We start from the raw sequence: 21,472 nt of genomic DNA on the forward strand, positions 1-21,472 counted from the left end.
CTGTTTCTTTCTTTAGACAGTTTACAAAGCATATTAAAAGAAAATCCGGCTCAACAATGAATCTAACTTAAATCTAGAGGTGGAAAACGTCCCTCCTGTCAATGCAAAATTGCTTTCAGTTGGATTAAATGCATTTACTTTTAGTTCAGTGAGATGCATTTCCTCAAGTTCCTTGTGTAGGCAGTGAAAGTGGGGCTGCCTGTCCAAGACAGGAGCCTGACTTAGCTCTTCTGAGTCCTCTCTCTCTCTCTCTCTCTCTGTAGCTATGCAGAAAGAGCCCAAAGGGATTGACAGCTGTGAGAGTTAGCTCTTGTGAATGTCTTCCTGGGAGTAATAGTATCTTATAATGTTATCATATGGGGAAGTTTTTCTTAATATATTATTTCTTGGAGAATGGAAACCTCATAATGTGGTAGCTACAGGCAGAGGCATGTCTGAGCCACCCCTCTCCTGGAAAGGGTCCAGCCAGCTGGCCATGCTGGCTCCTTTACCCTACTGTCCAGCTCGGCTCTAGAGGTATGGCCAGGTTGCTCCGAGTGCCTGAGCTGACTTACAAATCTCTGCACTGCTACAGGAAATGTCAACCCCAAATTAACTCCTTTAGTATCTATTTGAAGCCTTTTTAATACTGTAGCTAGCTGCTTTCCAGTCGAGTTTTACAGCACCCAGTTGCAGGCAGCCTTAGTCAGTGTTTAGCTGAGTTGCATTGTGTGTAGCTCTTTTTCCATTTTCACAAGAATTTGCCCTTTCATCTCACAGTAATTTCTGTTGCTTTGCTCGGTATTCATCAGCATTTTGGTAATACAGTTATCAAATAAGGATGCACAATTCCAAAATAATTTTGACATTATGCCTGTATCTGGTAAGTCCCAGATTCCTCACATTTAGTCTGTTTATTGGGTGTTTTCCTTTCGTGATCGATATGCAAATTCCCTTTGACAATGGGTATTTTTATGAGGCCTTTATTATTTTTGTAAATATTCCTGTTGCGACAGTCCTTATAAGTCAGGAGGCATTTAGTGTATCAGATATTTTTATTCATTGCTGATATAAATACCTTCTGCCTTCTCAGTGCAGCTTCTTTCTCTTTCTGGTAATTATTTCACTACCGTTACATTTTAAAGCCATTCCTATTTTGTTCATTCCTGTTGTTTTGTTTGTTTTTTCCTTTTCTGCTTCCTTTAATGGTGTTTTAGTGGATATTTCAGTTTTAGTAGTGATTTAAGTAGTGATTTCAGAGTAGTCCTTTGTATAACTTTCAAGACAGCTCCTTACTCTTCAATAATTAAGATGATTTTATACATCTTTATTTACATCTTTTCTCATTTTTCTTCAGGCTACTTCTGTAATGTTGAATTATCATACTACTTTCCATGTTGTATATGCCAACTTTCTTTATTCTATGATATTTGATTCCTGCAGTCCAGTAGTTCTATATACTCCTTTTTTTCTGAACTCTTTTTTTATGGTGGTGAATTAAGATTACATGCCGTCTATGTAGGCATCCCTATTATTTCCATGTTCGCAGTCTGCTTTCTTTAAGATATCTTCCCCAGTGACCTGGTTCTATCAATTTTAACTAATAACTTTCTACACTTAGCCTATACCTTATACATTTACATTATGTTCATGGTGCGTCAGTTGCTTTGTACCAGCTCTATAAATTTTGCTGGTTTGGATTTTGTTGTTGTTTAGAAATCTTTGAGCAAGACCATGCTGAAATTTTCACCTGTCCTCTTAAATTTGAACAGTTTATTAGTTAGAAAGTTAAGTGTGATATATGTCTAGGCTGGAGAGAAACTTCCCACAAATAAATATAAGCATGAATTATACAACTTCAGAAATGGTAAAGGAAATCTTGGGTGTTAGATTTCAAATGCTGAAAATGTGATATCGGATACTTGCCAAGCTAGAAGAGACTACACTGTCCTTGAAAAATACAGGAAAGAGGGAAGAAGGTGAACACTAATGAAACCAAGTCTACTTTAAAATCTAGAGAGAGAACGCCTCACTAAATTCAGTTACGGGTGTAGCACTGGGATTCATTAATTCAAATTAACGAGCATAACTGTTCCATAGCTATGGAATAACTATGGATATAACATAACTAATGCCTGTGTTTGGAATGTTTTCCGATTTTTAACTTCTTTCAATATTGATAAATCCTGTTGATTATTTAAAGATGATTTGTAATGTTAAAAGGGGATTAAAAATATGTATTTTCAATCTTATCTTCAGGAGAGCATAGATTTGTGAAAATAGCTATGAGAAAAGAGGCCAGATTATTAGTCAGAAAATAGACATTCTTGCATGTGATATGAGTGTACATATGTGTAGAGAAAGAAGCATATAATGCATAAATGGCCATTTGTGCATTCAAATTGAGTTTTGCATGCACATACAAAATTTGGCTCATGCAAGAATGCATGTATTTACACAGGTATTAATCTATTTTCTGACCAACTATTAAGATGACTAAGGGGGGAAATTTTATAATTACTCTATCATACACACTTTCAAAAAAAAACAAACTAAAACATAGGATCTGTTCAAATGAGCTCTGAGCATTATGAAATGCTGACACTAAACAAATAAAGTCATTAGGGAAAATGATCAGACACTGAGGTCCCATCAGAAGATGGAATAATCTACCAAGGGAGGTCACGGAGGTGCTACTGTGGAAGCAAACCTTGCTTCAGTTCTGCCTCACTACTCTGCTGAGCCCAAAAACACGAGTTCCATGGTTAGCACATCAGTCTTCCTTTCTGTTATTTTTTATCCTTTCTCTGCATAATAGATTTTCTGAGGAGCTATATTACCTCCCACTATAAGGTCTGTGCTTCTTCGTAGTTCAGGTATGTCTCTTCAGCTCTACCAGCCTCAAGTCTGAATTTTTCAGCTGGACTTGGAAGAAACACTGCATGGCTATTTATTAGAAGGACTTTTTAGTTGCTTTATTTTTTCTAAATCTCATTCATGCTGTGAATGTGTGCAAACATTATACTAGAAATATGCTATTAACGTCTTTGTAGTTTGTACATGATTTTATTATTCTAATGATATTTTGGAAGCTGAAATTTCTTTCCTAACTGATTTTAGCCTTGAAATGAAAATTAGTGACGTCCAAAAGGTCCCTGAAAATCTTGCTGCTTTCTGAAAGTTGCAGAAGTGTCCTGGGCAGAGCACTCATGCAAATGGCTGAGGTTTAGATTGCTAAGCAGTGGCAGGAATGCCACACCAGATTGTGCTAAGTAGCGACAATGGAAGATTTGGTGGCCCTGAAACCTGCTGTGAAGGATCTTTGGCTCTTCCTTCAACTTAATGATTTGGAACAGAGAATATGAAGGGGTGAAAATAAACTGAGGCCTAGACCTGTGATGCACATTACCTACCAGCCCTTCCTTTCATAAATCCAGAATTCTGAGGCTTTTCAGTGGCAAAATTAATTTTTAATGTATATACTATGATTTACTCTACTGAGGGTTTCTCCCATGTAGAGCTATTATAAATGTTATGCTACTGTAGAAGAAGTAATAGCTCTGGGGCATGTACATTAGAAATCAAGCAAACTTTCGAACAGCTTTGAAGAGGATATTTGTTCCATCTAAATTTCAGTGACCTTGACAGTGTCTCTTGAAGATCGTTTCCTCTGTTCTTAAAACCTAATTCATATAGCTTCACGAGCTGTCTTGAAATTTTCTGAATGTTATTCTTCCCTACTGCTTTGAATGCAGACATGAATATGTAATTGCATATGCAAGAATTAAATATAGCTTTAGTGCAGATGGATATCTTGCAGACAGATATCTTTTCTCCAGAGCAACTGTTGTGAGAGATAAACCCCTCTCTGGCCCTTTATTCCTATGTTGAGATATTTTGCCTCCTCTATTCTTTCTGGAATTTTATTCCATTTGGAGAACAAAATTTCCTTTATCAGTAGCCATAATACTAGGCTATGGTTTGCAACATAATTTGTTTCCCCAAAATCACAAAGGCCGTGATATAATAATCAATGATTCTCCACTCTCCATCATTCTTTGTGTCCATGGTTATGCTTTTGGCTTGGTTGAATTGGTTATGTCCATTTTCAAAGTGCATTTGTCATAACACAAATGAAGAACAGGGTGCAGTAGGTTGATTTCTTATGAAAGTCATTGATACGGTGGTAAGTGTGGTAGATCTTGCTTAGTGACATGATGGGATGATTCTGTCTTTCCCATACCAAATAATGTTATACATTAAAAACAGTGATTGAAACATATTGCTGCTTCACCTTGAACACATATTGATGAAATTTCTATTGCCCCACGTTGTTAGTTACTGGCAAAGCTAATTTTGAAATGGTGAAGCAAAGGTATATTTTTTCTTCTTTTACTTTTTCCTCAGTCTTCTCCATATCTTATCTTATTAGATTCCCTGCAAGAAATTCTTTATACCATTTCTGAGAGCACAGCTGGCCAGCTGCAGGCTTTTTAGACTGAACTTGTGGCCCACTAGCATGCCACTAACATCAGCCAGTGAAGCTCAGAGAGGTGTGCATAAGTGGTGTAAAGATAGACAACATCCCAGAGCCACTTGCCAAGGGATGGAGGAGCATCACTGCCCAAAATTTGTTGCTTGTTTGGCTGAAGTCAGTGGTAGCCTCATATTAGCATCTTCTTGGTTTTTTGTAGAATTAGACCAGGACAATAATATCACTCTCATACTTAACGCTGTTGGTAACAATGTAGTGTGAGGAGCTGTGAGAGCAGAGGGAGCTCTTACACGCTTTGCATAAAGGACAGTCTTACCATGGTCACAGTCCTGCCCTTTCAAGCTGAGTTTTCTCTGTCAGCCCTTGAAACGCGTGCCTGCACACAGACAGACTTGTCTTTTTCATCCACACTGCGGTATATATGTCAGACTTGGGAAAATTTGAGAGTTTGACTAAGACATCCTCAAGCATGATAAAGCTGAAGAACACTGAGCCAGAGGGTAATACAAACCCTGCTAAAACAGATGTTTGCCATTTGTATTTCTTTCTAGCAATTAAGTTGGAGTTTCATTGCTAATGGCTTTATCTGTGCCTGTGGCAATCCATTCATAGTGCAGCTTTATGAAGATGAATTTAACAAAATAATCACATTACAATGATTTACTGTGAATGTACAACTTTCACAGAACAATACATTATTTTGATTTTCTCTATGCATTCATAAGTTCTCAGTTTTCCTTTTTAAAAGCTCTCTTTCTTCAAGAGCATTAGAAACAAAATGAACAAGATAGTCTATTGCAGAATTGTATCTTGCAGTAGGGAGCGACAGCAGCTGGTGCTTGACAATTTAATTCATCTAATGTGTTTCCTTTCATTTTGCAGCCTCTTCCAATCCTACCATTATATCACAGATAATGTTTTCTGAGTATTTGTATGCTTCTTCTTCAGTTCTGACTTCTCAGGGGTAGAGGGTTGGTCTAGCAGTGAAACCCAAGAATTACAAGATATGTAAGTTCTTCTACCAGGTTTTCTAGAAACTCATGGTGTGGCCTAGGGTTCATCATCTAACCTTTTCATGCTTCACTTTCCACTGTGTGGTAGTCTCAGGATGCTTAATGCAACATTGTGTGACAGCGAAGAAATGTGACTGAGAAGTGTTAAAAGCAGAATGCTCAAGATCAGCCTGGCTTTTTAATTAACTGAACGCGTAGCACTTCCCTTGGGAGAGTGTTCTGTGCTATACCAGACCTCAGTGTTAGCAGATTTCGTCTTGATCTTCAGTCTCAAATTTCCTATAGTAATTTGCAGTTCTCTCTCAGCTCCAGTAACTCTAAGATAATGATAAACCATTATCAAAGCCACCCCCCTTAGTTATCGCTATCTGAGCCACATTGTCTTTATGCAGTTTCCTTGTGAACATAAACTTCCTTATTAAGTCTTGACTTAAGGATGCCAGCAACGTGTCCTCTTTCAGTTTTGTGCTGCAGCAAAGGTTTGAAATAAAATCATCTCCAAATATGAAATTCTAGCCCTAGCTAACGAGTATGGGTTACGACGGGAGTCAGTGAGTACTGGGAATTTTTTCCCCTCCCCTAAATTAGTGAAAAACTGGCAAAATTTTGGCAGCCCTTTGTCAATGAGTTATGACAAGCTGGATGCCCACAGCGTTTGGAAAATGGGTAATAAATAGCAAATACAAATCAGCACCCATGGAGTGCACAGCTGGCCTGTTTGCACAGGCAAACAGGCAGAGGCCACACCTGCCCCGTGGGTAGGTGCCTCACCGAACAGCTCCCGAAAATGTGTTCATTTAGAGAGGTGTGTGTTTAATTGCTGCAGCAACCATCTGCTTACTGTGAAATATGGCTGGAATCCTTAAAGAGGGACCACGTTTCTGGAGAAAACTTTCAGATATATTAGGCTGAAACATAGGTTTTATAAACTCAGACTGGTTTTCGTACATGACTGCTAATAGGCAAAGATTTTTTTACTTTTTAATAAAAGAGATTTTTAACCTGGTGTTGGGAAGTCCTGATAGTGCTTTTGTGGGGTTTTTTTGGCACACTTCTATTTTTTTGTGACGGTGGATTGTATCATCATACGTGCAGAATTATGACTTTGCCTTTATGCTGTGGGGAAGAAGCCCTGTAAAATGCAGTATCATTCAGTAACACCAAAAGGAACTTAGGAAATTACAGGCCAAGTAAATTTCTTTTTGTATAAATGTTCTCTCTTTTCAAGTTTGCTTCAGTGTGAATGTCCCTCTTTAAGGTAAGGCCTTCAGTATGGGGAAAATGTCAAGGTAGGTCCATTTTTAGGCCTAATAACCTTGAGGTGTCCCTTCAGTTTCATAATATATTTCCATTCAGTCATCAGTGCATGGCAATGAGCATTTAGCAGATGGGCACGCAAGGGGCTATACTGCATGCTTTTGCATGAAGTGTTACTGCTTAGACAAAACACTGGGGAGTGATCTCGAGGCCTCAGACCCTCATGTACCATTGTTAAACATTGCACGTTATGTATTCCCCACTTGCTGCAGGCATTTCAGGCGCAGGGAAACAGTGGGCTTTCTTCTGTGAGTGACACCATAGTGGTGTACAAAAAGAGGTTTAGAAACAGGGAAAAATCTATATGTGTCAGAATGGTTAACATGTATCCTTTAGAAAAACTAAAGAAAATTTGATGTGGACTTTTGGGGCTCATACTTTTTATTACAGCCATAACAATTGAAGTCCAACACGGATTTTTTGCATACTGCCCTGCCACAAGGTATCATGAATGATGTCAGACAGTTCCTAGAAGTTACGCTTTTCTGCATCTGGTTCAAATGTTAGCCAGGTCACTGCTGATGAAGAAGCATTGGCTGTTGGCAGGCGATGAAGTTCGAGATCTCAGTTTAGCTTGCAGTAGATGTTTGTTAACAACAGTACCGTAACTGCCTGCAACATAGCTCATACCAATTGGCGTAGCCATGGCTGGGCAGGGCAGAGAGGTCTGTAAGACTTCTGCCTCTTCCCTCAACAAAGTAAGGGTCCTTGGTTTCCAAAGCTTCAGCTAGCTTGGCACTTCATACAACCACTAAATTTGCTCGGAGTGTAAGTATGTAGCTTTCAAGGAGCTTAAGTGCAGCTTGTATTGCAACTTAGAGAAATCAAGAGTAAATGAGCTGGTATTTTGAAGGGATTTCAGTGTTGTTTGTTTGGATAAACAAGGTTCTGTTTTCCAAGAATCTGTTCATCCAGTTAGTCTTTTTTTGGGTTCTATTCTCTTCAGTGTCCGTAGCAGCTGTTTTTAGCTGTGATTACCACAACACTAGAATTACAGAAATCTGAAAGCTACTTCCCAGCACTGCAAGTTCCCAAATATTTATAAGTTAAACAACTTTTATTATGCTGCCTTTGATTCTGTACTGGGGATCCAGCAGTATTTGTTTGGTTTTATTGAGTCCTCATCTTATAGCACTAAAATCTTTTCATACTGAATAATTAGATTCATTTAACCAACTGTTAAAAGTACATTGTTAAGTGGTGCCCATCAGGATGGAGTGATAAGCAGCCAGAGTGTTCCTGCTTTCCTTTTGGCTTCCTCAGAATAAGACAAATTCTGATTCACTTTTTGGCTGCTTTAGCCAAAATAGCTTTTGGTGCTATTCTCAGAAAGCATTCTAAACCGTTAAGTGAAATCATCTTATCATGGCTACTTACAGTGTGTTGTTAAACATTCAAACAGAAATATTTTCTTTTTATATTAATGTCAATAATATATAATACCTCTGGGTTGGGCCTGTTGATTAAAAGCCAGTGGCAAAACGCCAAGTGATTTAAGAAGCAGTATCATCTGGCTCTCTATCAGACAGTGGAGTGGCATTTATCAGAAAAAAAGCAAAAACTTTTTGAAGACTGGCAGTCATGACTTGTCCCACTCACAGCTAGAGCCCAGTGAGTGTACAGTAGAAGAAGAGCTCTGGCTGTGGGTTCATTTCTAATGTAGAATCTTTTCTATTAGCGGTATACCATACTAACGGGAGTGTAAAGTTAACAGTGTCTTCCTAGGATGTTCATCCAAAATGAGCACCAAAAATTTGTCAGTGTATGTGTTCACAGCTCAGCATACTAGTGCAAAACTTAATTCCTTTCATGTATGCACTATATGGAGATGGTGGCCTGAAGCAGCTGATGGGTAGGCACTTCTCTTCAGTAGCAGGACGTGAAAAGTGTCTTTAAATGGTTAGGAATCATAGCATTTCATTAACTGCTGCTTTCCTGTTGTGCTGCTCTACTCTTACAAAGGATTTTGTTACTGTGGAGGCACAAACCTTGTACTAGTCCCCTCAACAGCATGCTCCAGGAGTCATGTGCTTAAATTATGCGGGATGAGAGGAGCACTCAATCTAGATATTTGTGAAAAACCTTAAACACAGATCTTGTTCCTTGAATTGCTCACCATATTCATGTTTGTGAAGGACCTACAGAACAATGATTCCCTTTGCTTAGTTATGGAGTATGAAAAAGGTGTTGAAGATCATGACTACCCATGACTTTCTGAAGGGTTGTGTTTATATTTGACAAGAACAAGAAAGAGAAATTGAATTTCTGCCCTCAAGTCCATAATAGCAGCTTGAGTTCCCAGCAAGAGGAGGTTCCCACTGTGCAAAAAGCCATATAAGTGAGAGAAAATCAAGAGAGCCTAGATTATTATAGACAGAGGGATCACAATCCATGTATTGTGACAAAAATGGGAAGAAAATAAAATGCATGGTGAGGAGAAAATTACTCAAAGCAGATCAGTGGCAAAAACAAGAATGAAAACCTGTGTCACAGCAAACTCTGCTGTCTTACTATGCCTTTTTAATAAAACTTTGTTCAAAAGCCCAGCATTTCCAGTGTCTGGAGGAAAGGTGGAAAGGGGTTAACATTGAGATACAGAAGTTGTCATCATTCATGCACAATTTGTGATGTCTGTCTTTTTTTTCAGTTTACAATTTGTGTATGTGCATTGGTGTGTTTTTTTAAAGAAAAGACAACACCTTCACCTGCTTTCTAAAAAGCCACATATATCTTTATTTTAACCTGTCTTGCAAATGCTTAAAAATAATCATTAGACTTCAAAATATGGTCTCCAACGATTCTGTAGTCTTAGAATTAAACCATCACTGTGTAGTTTTCTCCATTTACAGAGAGAGCTGCCATTAAAGCGAGACCTGCTGTGCCATTTCTCTGTATGAAAGCCTGTCATATGCATCATCGATGTCAAACTAAAAGCTTTATCCTTAACAAGCCAAAGGTCATCATCAAGAGCATGAGTTTCCTGAAATGTTTTGAAGAAGGCAGTCTTGCCAAAAAACTCTGGCATTCCTGCTCTACAGCCTGTAGTGCAAACCATTCTAGTACGAATCTGAGCCTTGGAATGATGCTCCTACTCTACATGCTTGCCATTACTTTCCATGCTCTGAGGTTTCTTTGCATCCAGTTTCACAATGCACATGTCCATACCTTCTCAACAGAGGAAGGGCTCAGAAGATATTGCTATAGATTTTTAATTTCATAACACATTCAAGAAGATTTTAATAATGTGTTACTTTTCTGTATTTAAGTGGGATTGGTGACAGAGTAAACAATTCATCTCTTCACTGTTAGACTCTCCTTAATTTATTCATTTTCTTTGTGATTACTTAAAGAATGGAAAACAAAGTAAATGTCTTGATCTTTTACAGATTGAATCTGGTCAAATATCTTGGTGCACTGCTAGACTATCTGTATTTGGGTAATTTTTCAGTCATTTATGTGAAGTCTCCAGAAAGCCACTGGAATTCTAGGGGCATGTGCCCTAGACCTACTAACTCTCCTGCTTCACTGTTTTCCCTTCTTTGCAAGTCAGCTCTATTTTCTGGGTATACCCTGCCCTTTCTGCTGAAGTGCTAGTGATCAGGAAGACAGAAAGGCTACTACACATCTATTTGAGAACCCACCAGCGGGTGGTTTAGCATGTCTCAGATGAACCAGCCCCAAGTACTGTAACTCTGCTTTAACAACACTGGTTAATATGCAATTTCACCACGCAACCAAAAATGGACTAATCTTGGATGCATGCCAGGCTATAAGATGGGAGTTGACACTGGTGATCCAGACCTTAGAGCAGTTGAGAATACCAATGGAAGCTTGCCAATATAATGTGAATTAGAGAGGCATACATATGAAATCTGCACTGCAGAGTGGATCGTGATATTTGCAATAAGAATTGCATTGTGCAGATGAATGATATTTTCATATGATTGTTCCATTACTTTCTCTTCTCTTATTTCCTCCTCACTCCAAGAAGAAATATAAAGTTTTTTCCCATATAGATAAATCCTCAAAGAAACCAACCATAAGGGGAAAATACAGTGTAGAAATTCAGAAATTGTCACTCTACCCCTGCAAAAGTTTTCCCCTCTGAAAAATGCATCTGTTCTACCATAGCATAGCTTATGTGCAGTGGTCATTTCATGGTTAAGTACTAATGGAAGCAAGCCCTGATAAGACAGGCAAGATGGATCTTGAGAGTAAAGGACTAACCACAGGTGGGAAGCTGTTGTGCTGACCTCCTCTGCAGCTCCTGTGAGTTCTATCTCAATGGTTGTTTTACACAGAGACAACTGTTGTGCTTTAGCAAGCCATCTATGAAGAAAACAGGTTTGGTACTTAAATAGATTAAGTACCGTGTACTTGTTCAAGCTAAAGCCATACCCATTATGGCCATAGGGGGCAATGGCTTTACAGCGACTTCTGGGTGAGGTTCATTGCCCAGACTGTGAACACGGGGTGGTTGTCAGTGAACCTGCAGAGCTTTGACTTTGTTTGCCTTGCTGTTTTTGTTGTGGTGGGTTTTGGGTGTAGGATAGGATAGAGGCTATGCAAAAGTGAAATACTGAGGCTGGCATCCTTTCCATGTAGTCATTAAATATTTGTACCCCCTAATTGTTCAGATTATTCCTCCTTCCTACTTGACCCATTTCACATTCTTGGGGAAGATACATATTGTTTCAGTATAAAGGTAGTTTCAATTTACTGGATCACAAATGATCCCTTTTAAAATTAATAGCTCTGTGAATTAGCTTGGTGTTTGTTAAATATCTATGTACTTCAAGAACAGAATAAATTGTGGACTGCATAGGTTGGCATGCTTTTCAAATACTGTTTCACTATCTATTAGCATCTTTACTGAGAGGGGTGTTTTTTAATTCTTACCCTTAATTTGGTGTCCTTTGCATCTAATGAAAGTGTAATCTAGGAGCACAAGATTTCATCCTTGGCTTGGAAGTAATAATTGTTGGTATATTTGTAAAAGCTGTTTGGATTCAAACCTCTTTTATCATCATAACCTTCAGTAGAAAATACCACAGCTCCTGTCTGATCTATTTTAGATCTTCCATATGTGGATAGAGCAATTAACATGCTGAAAAAAATGTGATAACTTCTAAAGTTATTCTGGTAACATATTTCATATATTCAGAAATCAGATATTCTAGGAAATATTTCTAATATTGATACAGATTCTCAGAGTGTGTAAACACTGTGAAGAGGCATTACAAATAAGAGGATAATAAGTGATTGGGACAAGACAGGCCTGAAGTGCTCTGCTTCTCAGCTCATTTCTTTCACAGAGTTCATACTGAATTTCTGTACATATAGAATGAGTTATGAGCAAAAGTGAGTGCTCATTACAGTTGATCTCAACTTTTTAAAAACTACTACACCTTTATGAAGAGATCGATTCATTGGTGCAAAGTGATCTCTGCCTGCACTGTGTTTTTTATTATCATAATAAAGAGAAGTGAATGACAGAACAGTGATAGTGAGGTTAGCCACATAACCATGTGCTTCAAACCCCTTTGTTTTGTGTCCTGAGCTTCCATTTGTCTTCAACAAAATAATCTGAAAAGGTAAAACTGATTATCCTGATCAAATAACTTCTTCTTGATCATACTGTGTCAAACACGGGCATCGTTAATTTCTTAGTGAAGCAAAATTCTCGATAAAATTAAATTATACCATGTGATATATATCAGAAGGTGTGACTCTTGCTGCATGTCCCGTTCCTGCTGCTCTGCTGTTCCGGGCTCCTGTAGCTGCACACGGGAGGGTACAGCAGCTTCCTGCCCAGATTCAATGTGCCTGTCGCGTGTTTGATGTGCTGTTAGCACAGCCAGGCACTGCAGTGGAAGGGTTCTCTCGTGATGCTCCACAAACTAATAACAAACTACAGGATTTCACTGTTGGCTTGAAAATATATGAAGAGTCATCATATGCTGCTACTGACAGAAAATTGCAGTGGAGTAAAGTTAAAGATGTTTCATTCAGTGATACAGAAAAGCCAATCTGTGTCTGCATTTCTGTGAAAACAATGCATGACCATGGTATATATTTTGTGTCGAAAGATCCACTTACTGAAAAATATAGCACCATAATTTTTTCTTCTAACATATTGGTTCATTGTTATAATGATCATTTCTGACTTCACTTCCTCGCATTGGCTGTCTGTTCTGAATTAGCTCCTCGTTCTACTAAACTAAACAGAAATCTATTTAAAGAGGATTCCTACAGTTGTATTTAAATGGCATATTGTGAATTTGTAGGGAAATACAAAACCACAAAATCTAGGCTTTTGTGGCAGAGTTGTTTTCTAACTACCACCTCCATCCTTCTTTCACTTCTTCTGTGTAGGCTTTGAAACTGCTGGACAATTCCAGCCCGATTTAGTGGAGCTGTTGAGCTTGCAAAGGACTTGAAAGACTTTTGGAGATTTTCTGCAAATTGAATGAAAATAAATAATGGAGTAGAGACAGATGCCTCAATGCCTTCAAGCTGGAGAGTTAATTTAATCCTTGTTAGTCGGAAGGGAGTCCACTGAACCTCTTGGCCTCATGACACAGCTGATGAGGTGCCCAAGCTTTGATGAGTTCCCTGGTTTGGAACACCCTCTGTCAGGTGCCTTGTTGCAAGGATTTCTGTTGCTTTTCAATACCAGAGGCTCCTGGGATTCACATTTGATTTGTGTGATTAATGGGAAGGAATGGCAGGTTCTAAATTTCTTAATGTATTTTTGGTGATAAGAACATCAACTTGAATTTCTTTTTTCATTGTTACAATTAATATATTGTCATTTAGGAATCATTAATAGACAAGTCTTGTAGTCCTTGACACTGGAAGGCTTATTAACCATGTTTTAAAGGATTTTAAAAGCTAGAAGTGGTGACTCCAGGAAGAAAAATTAGTTTTACATTGAAATGGCAGTGAAACAAAAAAACAGTTCAGAAAACCACAGTTCAATGTGTGTTTATTAATAGCATATGAAGTTCCTTTACATATTTTAGTAATTTTGTGAAGAGATTTAAGAAAAACAAAATTTTGGCTGAATATTCCTTTGGGTGAAGTTGTACAGGCCAACTAGGAAAGCTGATTAAATGGTGTTTTATGAAGACACAGTCCATTAAATTTTCCAATATCTTTAGCTCTTTGAACAGAAGTGGTAATTTTTGAATAGTAGAAAGTATGACTTTGACTTAAAAATTGTCATCCTTGATGGGTAGTAGGTCATTTTAATATTTATTAATTCAAGGCATTCTAGTTCTGTATCATAAGCGTTCTATCTAACCAGATCATATCACCCACGTGAGGCAGGTCCACCAGGTCTCCCAGGATAAGCAGGTCACACTAGGTCAATGCTAAGATGGGAGAACTGCGAAGCTTTCATACTGCTGGAAAAGAATAAAAGATCAAGTAATCGGCACATTTCCTGCGCAAGAGGTAGTGAGTTTGGTGTTCCTTCTCACCATCAAAGATAACATACTGATGGAGAAGTCATCTTTCAGATGAGATTTAGAGTTCAAGTCATGTTATTTTTAGTCGTTAAAAGTGTCATGGCACTGCTGCTGCTGCTCTTTGTCAGTGGGAGACTGAATGCCCACATGCTGCCTGCAGTAGAGCAGTCTCAGTGCAGTGTGAAATTTGGCAGCTATTGTTGGAAGACAAGGGTAGCTTCTGTGCCCCTGCTCTCATGTAGCATTGATGCATGCTGAAAGCAGTGTGTTTGGGGAGTCTAGAGAGTGAAAAAGGTAACATCTGAAACCTAGTCGAATTTCTGGGTGTCAGGGTGGACAGCTGTAATTTCTGCACATCTTTTTTCCTAATAGCCTTAGTTTCTTCAGTCATCTAAAATTGAGATGTTTAACCTGGAAAAAAAATTCAAAAAGTTAAAAATAGCATATCCCAAATACTCAGGAGGTGCAGGCTAAATAAACATGATCCCACCCATTTAATTACTGCATTTTTAATGATGTATTTGCCAGCCAATCTAAAGATTTTCCCCTTTTTCTTCATGATTTTTTTAATGTTCAAAGTTGCATAATAGCTGCACTCTGTTTCCTTCATATCCTCTCCTTATCTTGCAGATCTTTCTTTTCTCAGCTTCTCTGCTAGGAGACAGCCACAGCCCTTCATACCTTCATCCTCAGCCCTCTTGCTGCAACTAGATTTTGGGTCATGCTATTGGCCTATGAAGTGTTCACAGTGCAAGTACATTAAGATACCAATAGCAGCAGAAATGTGGCCAGACCTGTTTCATCTTACCAAATGAATTCTTGCAAAATAGTCATCGCTTCAGGAAGGAAGTGCCTAAGTTGCTAAGGAGGGTTTCTCAAATAAATATTTCTGTTGAAAAGAAGCACTTATTATGAACTCTACCTTTTGTCTTAGGTGGCTTAATCCAATCACTTTTGTTCCCTGTGATTTATTTAATCTCACTCTCTCAATTGGTTAGTTAGAGGCTTGCAGGTGTATCCTTGCAATCTTAAATTGCTCCATACTTGTCCCGTGCTGCCAAAAAGACATGGATTTGTTTATAAATTTGAGCAAGTAAAAACTTCTATTTCCTTCTTTGGTCTTGAAGAAGTATTTTAAGACATGCTAGGCTTTTAAATTTATGCAAATACCTTTGGTCATTGTTTCAGAAGTGTTGGGGATTCAGACTTCTACTGGAAATACAATTGTTTTTAATCAATAAGTTTTAGGTGCACCAGTGTTGAAGCAGTTTTTCAGATGTGCTTATCTGCACTCTTTTTTCACCTAATACCTTCACAAATCTTAGTGATGGTTTTCTGGAAACAGTAATTGGCAATTATTTGCCTCTGATTGGTTTTGAGGAATTTGTCATCTTAATTCTTGTAGCTTCAGCAAGGCAGTAGTACTTTTCACAATGCAGTGTGAAAACCTGAAAATAATATATAGTATTTATTATCAGATAGTCCAGAGTTTATTTGCTCTGGATAGCTAGTGATTAATGTGTGAGTGAGTCACATTTCTCTCACGCATAACTGCAGTTCTGAATTTGTATTTTACTTTCTACAAATATTCACTTACCTCTTTCTGATATAATGACCATTCCTGTAGCAAATTCATTATGTGATTATGTGAAAATACCACAGTAGGACATGGGGAACAAGAAGAATGTAGACATAGTTGCAATGTAATGCATTTAAAAATTGAAATGGAATTTCATTCTTACTTTGCAGTATTTGCCCAAATGACTTGGAAAAACATAAAGCCCAAGGCCATGTCTCTCATTCTTTATGCAGTACAAATTATACAGGTCACATACACTTTATGTCCAGTCTTTATGTACGAGGCAAATACTACAAATGCAAACAGTATAAATATATATACATTTGTTATACAGTATAAATATATATACCTTTCTTTTTTAATGGAATTTTATAGATAGAGGATATGGGATTTTGGTTGCCTGCATTTGGAAAGCACTTGGTTTACAAGTGACAATCTCTTGTATTTACATAGAACTGTCTTTCCCTACATCTATAAAGTTCTTAGAAACAACACAGATGAAGGTTGCTATAACCATTTTACCCTTGTGAGAAAGGAAACTACTACTTCTAATGCCTCATTAGAGCTGATGAAAAAATATTTTTCCTATAAAATATATGTAAATATTACGTACATTGAAAGAAGGCATATACCTCATATTTAATACCTTATGTATGTACTTTATGAAATATCACTTTATGATTTTATCTTTGTACTTTGCAAGTCAAATAGCTGTTCTATTTCTGTTATCATCTTAATATCAGACATACACAGGATGGACACAAAGCTAATTTTCAATGTGTCAGTTCACCGCCTTAAGTATCACTCAGGTAACTGTTAGATTTCATGAGACAACGTGTAAAGAGAAATGCTTGTTCCAGTTCCATGAACCTGTACGTGTCTGAAATACACTGCTGACACGGAAGCAGATAACAGTGCTGAAAGTACAAGTCTCAGGGGAAGAACCATGGGGAATGTTTTCCCCTGTAGCCTTAAGGGTTTTTTACCTGTAAGTTGTCACAGTCACTGTCATGAGTGCCTTGAGGACAATCAGTGTGACTCCCAAAGACTGTCTCTAGTCAATGAATCTTATACCAACCGCATCATGTACAGTTGCACTTTATTGGCCCACCTTCACGGCAAGAGTGAGGGGCTTTAGACTTCAATGGGGAAATCCTGATGAAGTTGAAATAAAGAAGAGTTCTGAGGTTGTTTTCTCTGGGGCCAGAATTTCATACTTTTGTCACGTGGTGCTCTACGTGACATTCTGCTGCATTAGAAAATGTGAGTTGCCAATGTGGAGCTCAAGGATTTTGGACTGAGAGCTGTTGCAAGGTCTATATATGATTTCAAAGCTGAGTATAGCCAGCTATAAAGGAGCAGTTAACTTAGAGTTGAAACAGTAGGCTATATTGTGGGGAAATCAATTAAATCAGTTCACTCTGTGCCTCTGAGATGAGATATTGTTATGTTCAAATCTAAGAGGAAACAGCCGTACCGCCTACTACGCCAAAGCCTTTTTTAAACTAGTCCTAATCTCAGCTTCCTGCTTTATCATCATACTGCTATTCCTTCGCCTGTCAGAGACCCGTGAGTCTCTGGGAACTCATTTACAGTACTGCTTCTGTGGCCTCTCCTGAACTCATTTATAGTATTTGCTCCTGTAGCTTCTTTCATATGTCTGTTATTCTTTGTGTGAAGTAGCTCCTCTTTTATTTCAACCATTCCAGAAAATTCAGCCTTTCAGGGGGGATGGAGAGGAGGGAGAGTACCTTTTATTTTGTTGTGCTGTAATTCACCTTGTTTCTGTTTTTCTTCTCAGAAAACCAAAAGGGATGTAAATAACTTTGATCAAGACTTTACACGAGAAGAACCAGTATTAACGCTAGTGGATGAGACAATTATAAAACAAATCAATCAAGAAGAATTTAAAGGGTTCTCTTATTTTGGAGAAGAGCTACTGCCATAGACAACGTTAGGCTGACAGATGAATGATGCTGCAAGAAGTGATTCTGAAGAGATCATCAAATTAAACAGACTCAGTAGATCAAGAACTACTTCTCTTACCCTGAGCCCATATCCCCAGTTAAAGTATATATTTATTATTGTTTTCCTTTAGTCTTCTGACCTGAGAGCACTCTTAATTTCTGTCTCACAAAGCAATGCAAAATAATTTTGTATCAGAAATTGTAGATGTAACACACTGCCATATATTTGCAACCTTTCTTTTATTCCTAAAATCTCCTCAGACGACAAAATTGCATCTTTTCCGTTGAAATTTAAGCTGTGCTGTTAAAAGCAATTAGGAGATCACGTTCTGAAATAGTCCTATGTATTTAAGCTAAGAAGGTGAGAACTGTTTCTTCTGCACTGGTTGTTGTGGTGAGATCTGTACTAACATGTGGAACAAAGCAGTGATGTGTTGCCCTTTGGTAAGCAAAAAAAGTCTGCCTTCCTGGAGGTGGAATCCTCCTTTATGAATTTACTGTGGTGAGGTACAAACTTAAAATAGAGCTGTGCTGAAAAAAATAGCACATCAATTAAGGCTTTTGATGAAGTTCCTCATGCAATTTATGGTAGACTTAGGACTAAAAGGAGTTACAGACATGGCTGAAATTTTATTTAGAGCAGGAAATAGCTACTATATGGATAGTTATCAAAGGGCTAAAGAATAAAAAGCCTATAGTACTTTAACACAGCTATATATAGGCATTTTACAGTTTTTCAGGCAATTGGATGCATTATCCATGTTACCGAATTTAATGTCCGTTCAAATGAACCATTAATGTGATGGCAAGCTTGCAAATGTTTACAGTTAATTTTACATAAAAAATTAATTCTAAACATTATAAATTTGCCTTTTCCATTGTAGCTAAGTCAATAAATAATTTCTTATTTATATTTATTTTCTCAGCAGTGTGTTACTTTTGCACACTTTTACAAAACCATACTACTACTGTGTTTGTTGGTTTTTTATGTTTGAAATCTATAGAGAAATCTGCTTTTAAAAGACACAAAATAAGGTTACACATGCATTATGTGGAAGTGTGTGAAAAAAAAACTGAAGATCAAACATTCACAAACTGACATTATTGGAAGTTGTAAATTGAAATTTTTTGTGTATGAATTGAGATGGTAACTCATGTGGACAATATTACTAATGTGAAGTTACCTTTTGTAGATATGCTAACAGTGTTATGTACTTATATTTCCAGGAGTACCCTGTGGTTTGGTTTGGTTTTTTTTTTTTTCTGTGTACATGTATCGCTGAGGTCATTTTATTATATATTTTACTGGACTGAGTGAGCGGTCATTGGAATCCATTTTAATTGTTGCACATGGATTTCCAGCTGCACAAAAATATATATACTTGTGATTGGCAAAGTGGCACTAAAGAAGCTTTTTTGCCTTTTGTACAGGTGACATTTTGTATATAGTGTTTGCTGCAAGGCCTGTGGAATTCATTGAATATAGAGGTATCAACTGCTGCATGTTCAGGCATACTATTCAAATGTTAGTCTATGAAAGAATAATTATAATAATGTCCATGTGCAATACTCTTGTATGTGTATTGGTTCAAGTTACTGTCAGAGAGATGAGGTTTTTGTTATAAAAAGATGTAGACATATATTAAGCTATACTAAATCTCTTGTATAGTTCTCTTCAACTCTATTATGACATGATAGAGCTCGGAAAGAGAAAGGAATGTTACAAATTGTGGTGGACAAAGTGAATCATTGCCATTAAGAGATAATCTCGGTCTCAAGCAGATGAAATAGTTTGTGTCAGTTTTGCGTCTGGCTGCTCATAGCCTGTTACTGATGACAACATTCAGTTCCATTTTGTTTTGTTTTTAAAACTCAGGTGTAATTATTATATATATTCTTATGATGATTTCAAAATATTAAATATTATGATATATCAATTAATGTTTTGTCTGGCCTACAGGTGTAATAATGGATCAAGCCTTTAGTTTAATTTAATTTATCTTCAGTAATCTTTTGTACTGGGAAAAGACTAGCTTCTGGAGCTGAGTACCAGCACAGAAACATCTTAATGATTGCATCATCTCAGTGTTTAAATTTCTTTCTCTTTTAGAAGTATGTTGTAGAACTGCCCATCAATTTGTGTCTTGCTGATGGCTCTGTTTATTTCTCATCGCAGTTAGCTTTTGACATCCAGGCAAGAACTGATCACAATGCTAAAGTGTTCTTTTCCATAGGTGAGTAGACTGGCTAGGAAGACAAGTTATTGGGTAGTGCACTACTATTTGTACAACAAGAGGCCTTTACTCAAAACTCTGAGCATTTATTTTGAAGGAATAAAAGTGTCCCATAAAGCTTTTGTAAGCAAGCTGTGTAGTCTGTATTCTCGTTTCTAGCACGAATAATAATTAGCAAATGTTTGTATTTCAAGAGGCCTCAGCACCTGCAACATTTGTAGGATGCTAAAAGAAAAGTCAAAGAGGTAAAAACTTTTGCATGGGCAGATATTTCTTCAATATAAATAGTTAGGTTCTCTGAATTGGGTTTACATCAGAAGGTTTGTGTTACCTTGACCATTTTTTAAAGATAATTCTTAAAACTAGACATTCTGTTATATTTCTGCCTGTTCTGTAAAATCTTTCCTGTTCATTCTTTGTAAAATGAGTGCAAAATGCCAAAAAAGATTATTAATAATAATTATTATTATAAAGAGTCGATTGTTTCTTGATTTTCCTCCTAAATAGATATTATTAAAAAATGGAAACACACTTTTCTCCATAGGGTGAAAAATAACTCTCTCCAAAAAGGCTTACAAATTACCTCTTTTTAAATTATGTGCAGAATAGTTCTGGCTAAATATAAAATGTACTCAGCTGGGGGGGTAGGTTATTTTTTATTGTGAGGATTTATTTGTACAGAATTTTTTTCTTATGGATGTAATTTGAATCTCTTGCCATTCATTAGTGTTATTTCATCGTAAACATTATTACTGTGCCAAATGTACTGTATTAAAAAGGATGTGAATGTGTATTGTTTCAGAACCTAATAAATACAATGATGTTAAATCTTATTTTTTTTCCCCAAAGTTTTCCTGAGTATTTCCTAATAAGGAAGAAAGAAAGGTGAAGGATGAATATTTTTCTTGTTTCATGTTGTACGAAGTACTGTGAGCTTGTTTTCTAGGAGGGGACATTTTGCAGTGGAAGGATTTGCTAACAAGAGCGTCATCTGTGAAGCACTGAGTGCTCCAGGAGAGGCACAGGTAATAGTGCATGAACGCTGGTTATCTTGGGCAATATAACATTTACCTCAAAAACACCAAGCAGGTGAGTTTACAGACTTTTTCTGCTTACCAGCTACATAATGGTCACTGAGATCTGACTGACCCCAGCATTCTGCTTAGCTGCATTGTTAAAATTCACTTCAGTAGGGCACTTTGTGTATAAACACGTGAGACTGCTTTAGTCTTTAATTGGATTGATTAGAAGGATTAATACTACATGTAAGGTTAATAAGGGTCATAGAGCTTATTAAATTTAACATAATCTGTCAATGTGACATTGACTGAAATATTTCAATATTTCACCATGTTTCAATCTGCACCTTAAATACTTTCCATTTTCATGGTCTAAAGTTGTTAACTTCTGTTTCAG

General features: G+C 37.3%; 1 protein-coding gene across 1 annotated transcript in view; it reads left to right on the top strand.

Moving 5' to 3' along the window:
- The window catches only part of PRKCE (protein kinase C epsilon), a 287,221-nt gene extending 266,332 nt beyond the window's left edge, over nucleotides 1-20,889 (top strand). The window contains exon 15 of the mRNA XM_009558110.2: nucleotides 17,657-20,889. Coding sequence (XP_009556405.1) covers nucleotides 17,657-17,803 — 147 coding nt within the window. The 3' untranslated portion in view covers nucleotides 17,804-20,889. The remainder of the gene's footprint in view (nucleotides 1-17,656) is intronic.
- Nucleotides 20,890-21,472: the final 583 nt, after the last annotated feature.

This window comes from Cuculus canorus, chromosome 3, assembly GCF_017976375.1.
Source record: "Cuculus canorus isolate bCucCan1 chromosome 3, bCucCan1.pri, whole genome shotgun sequence".
Lineage (NCBI taxonomy): Eukaryota > Metazoa > Chordata > Aves > Cuculiformes > Cuculidae > Cuculus > Cuculus canorus.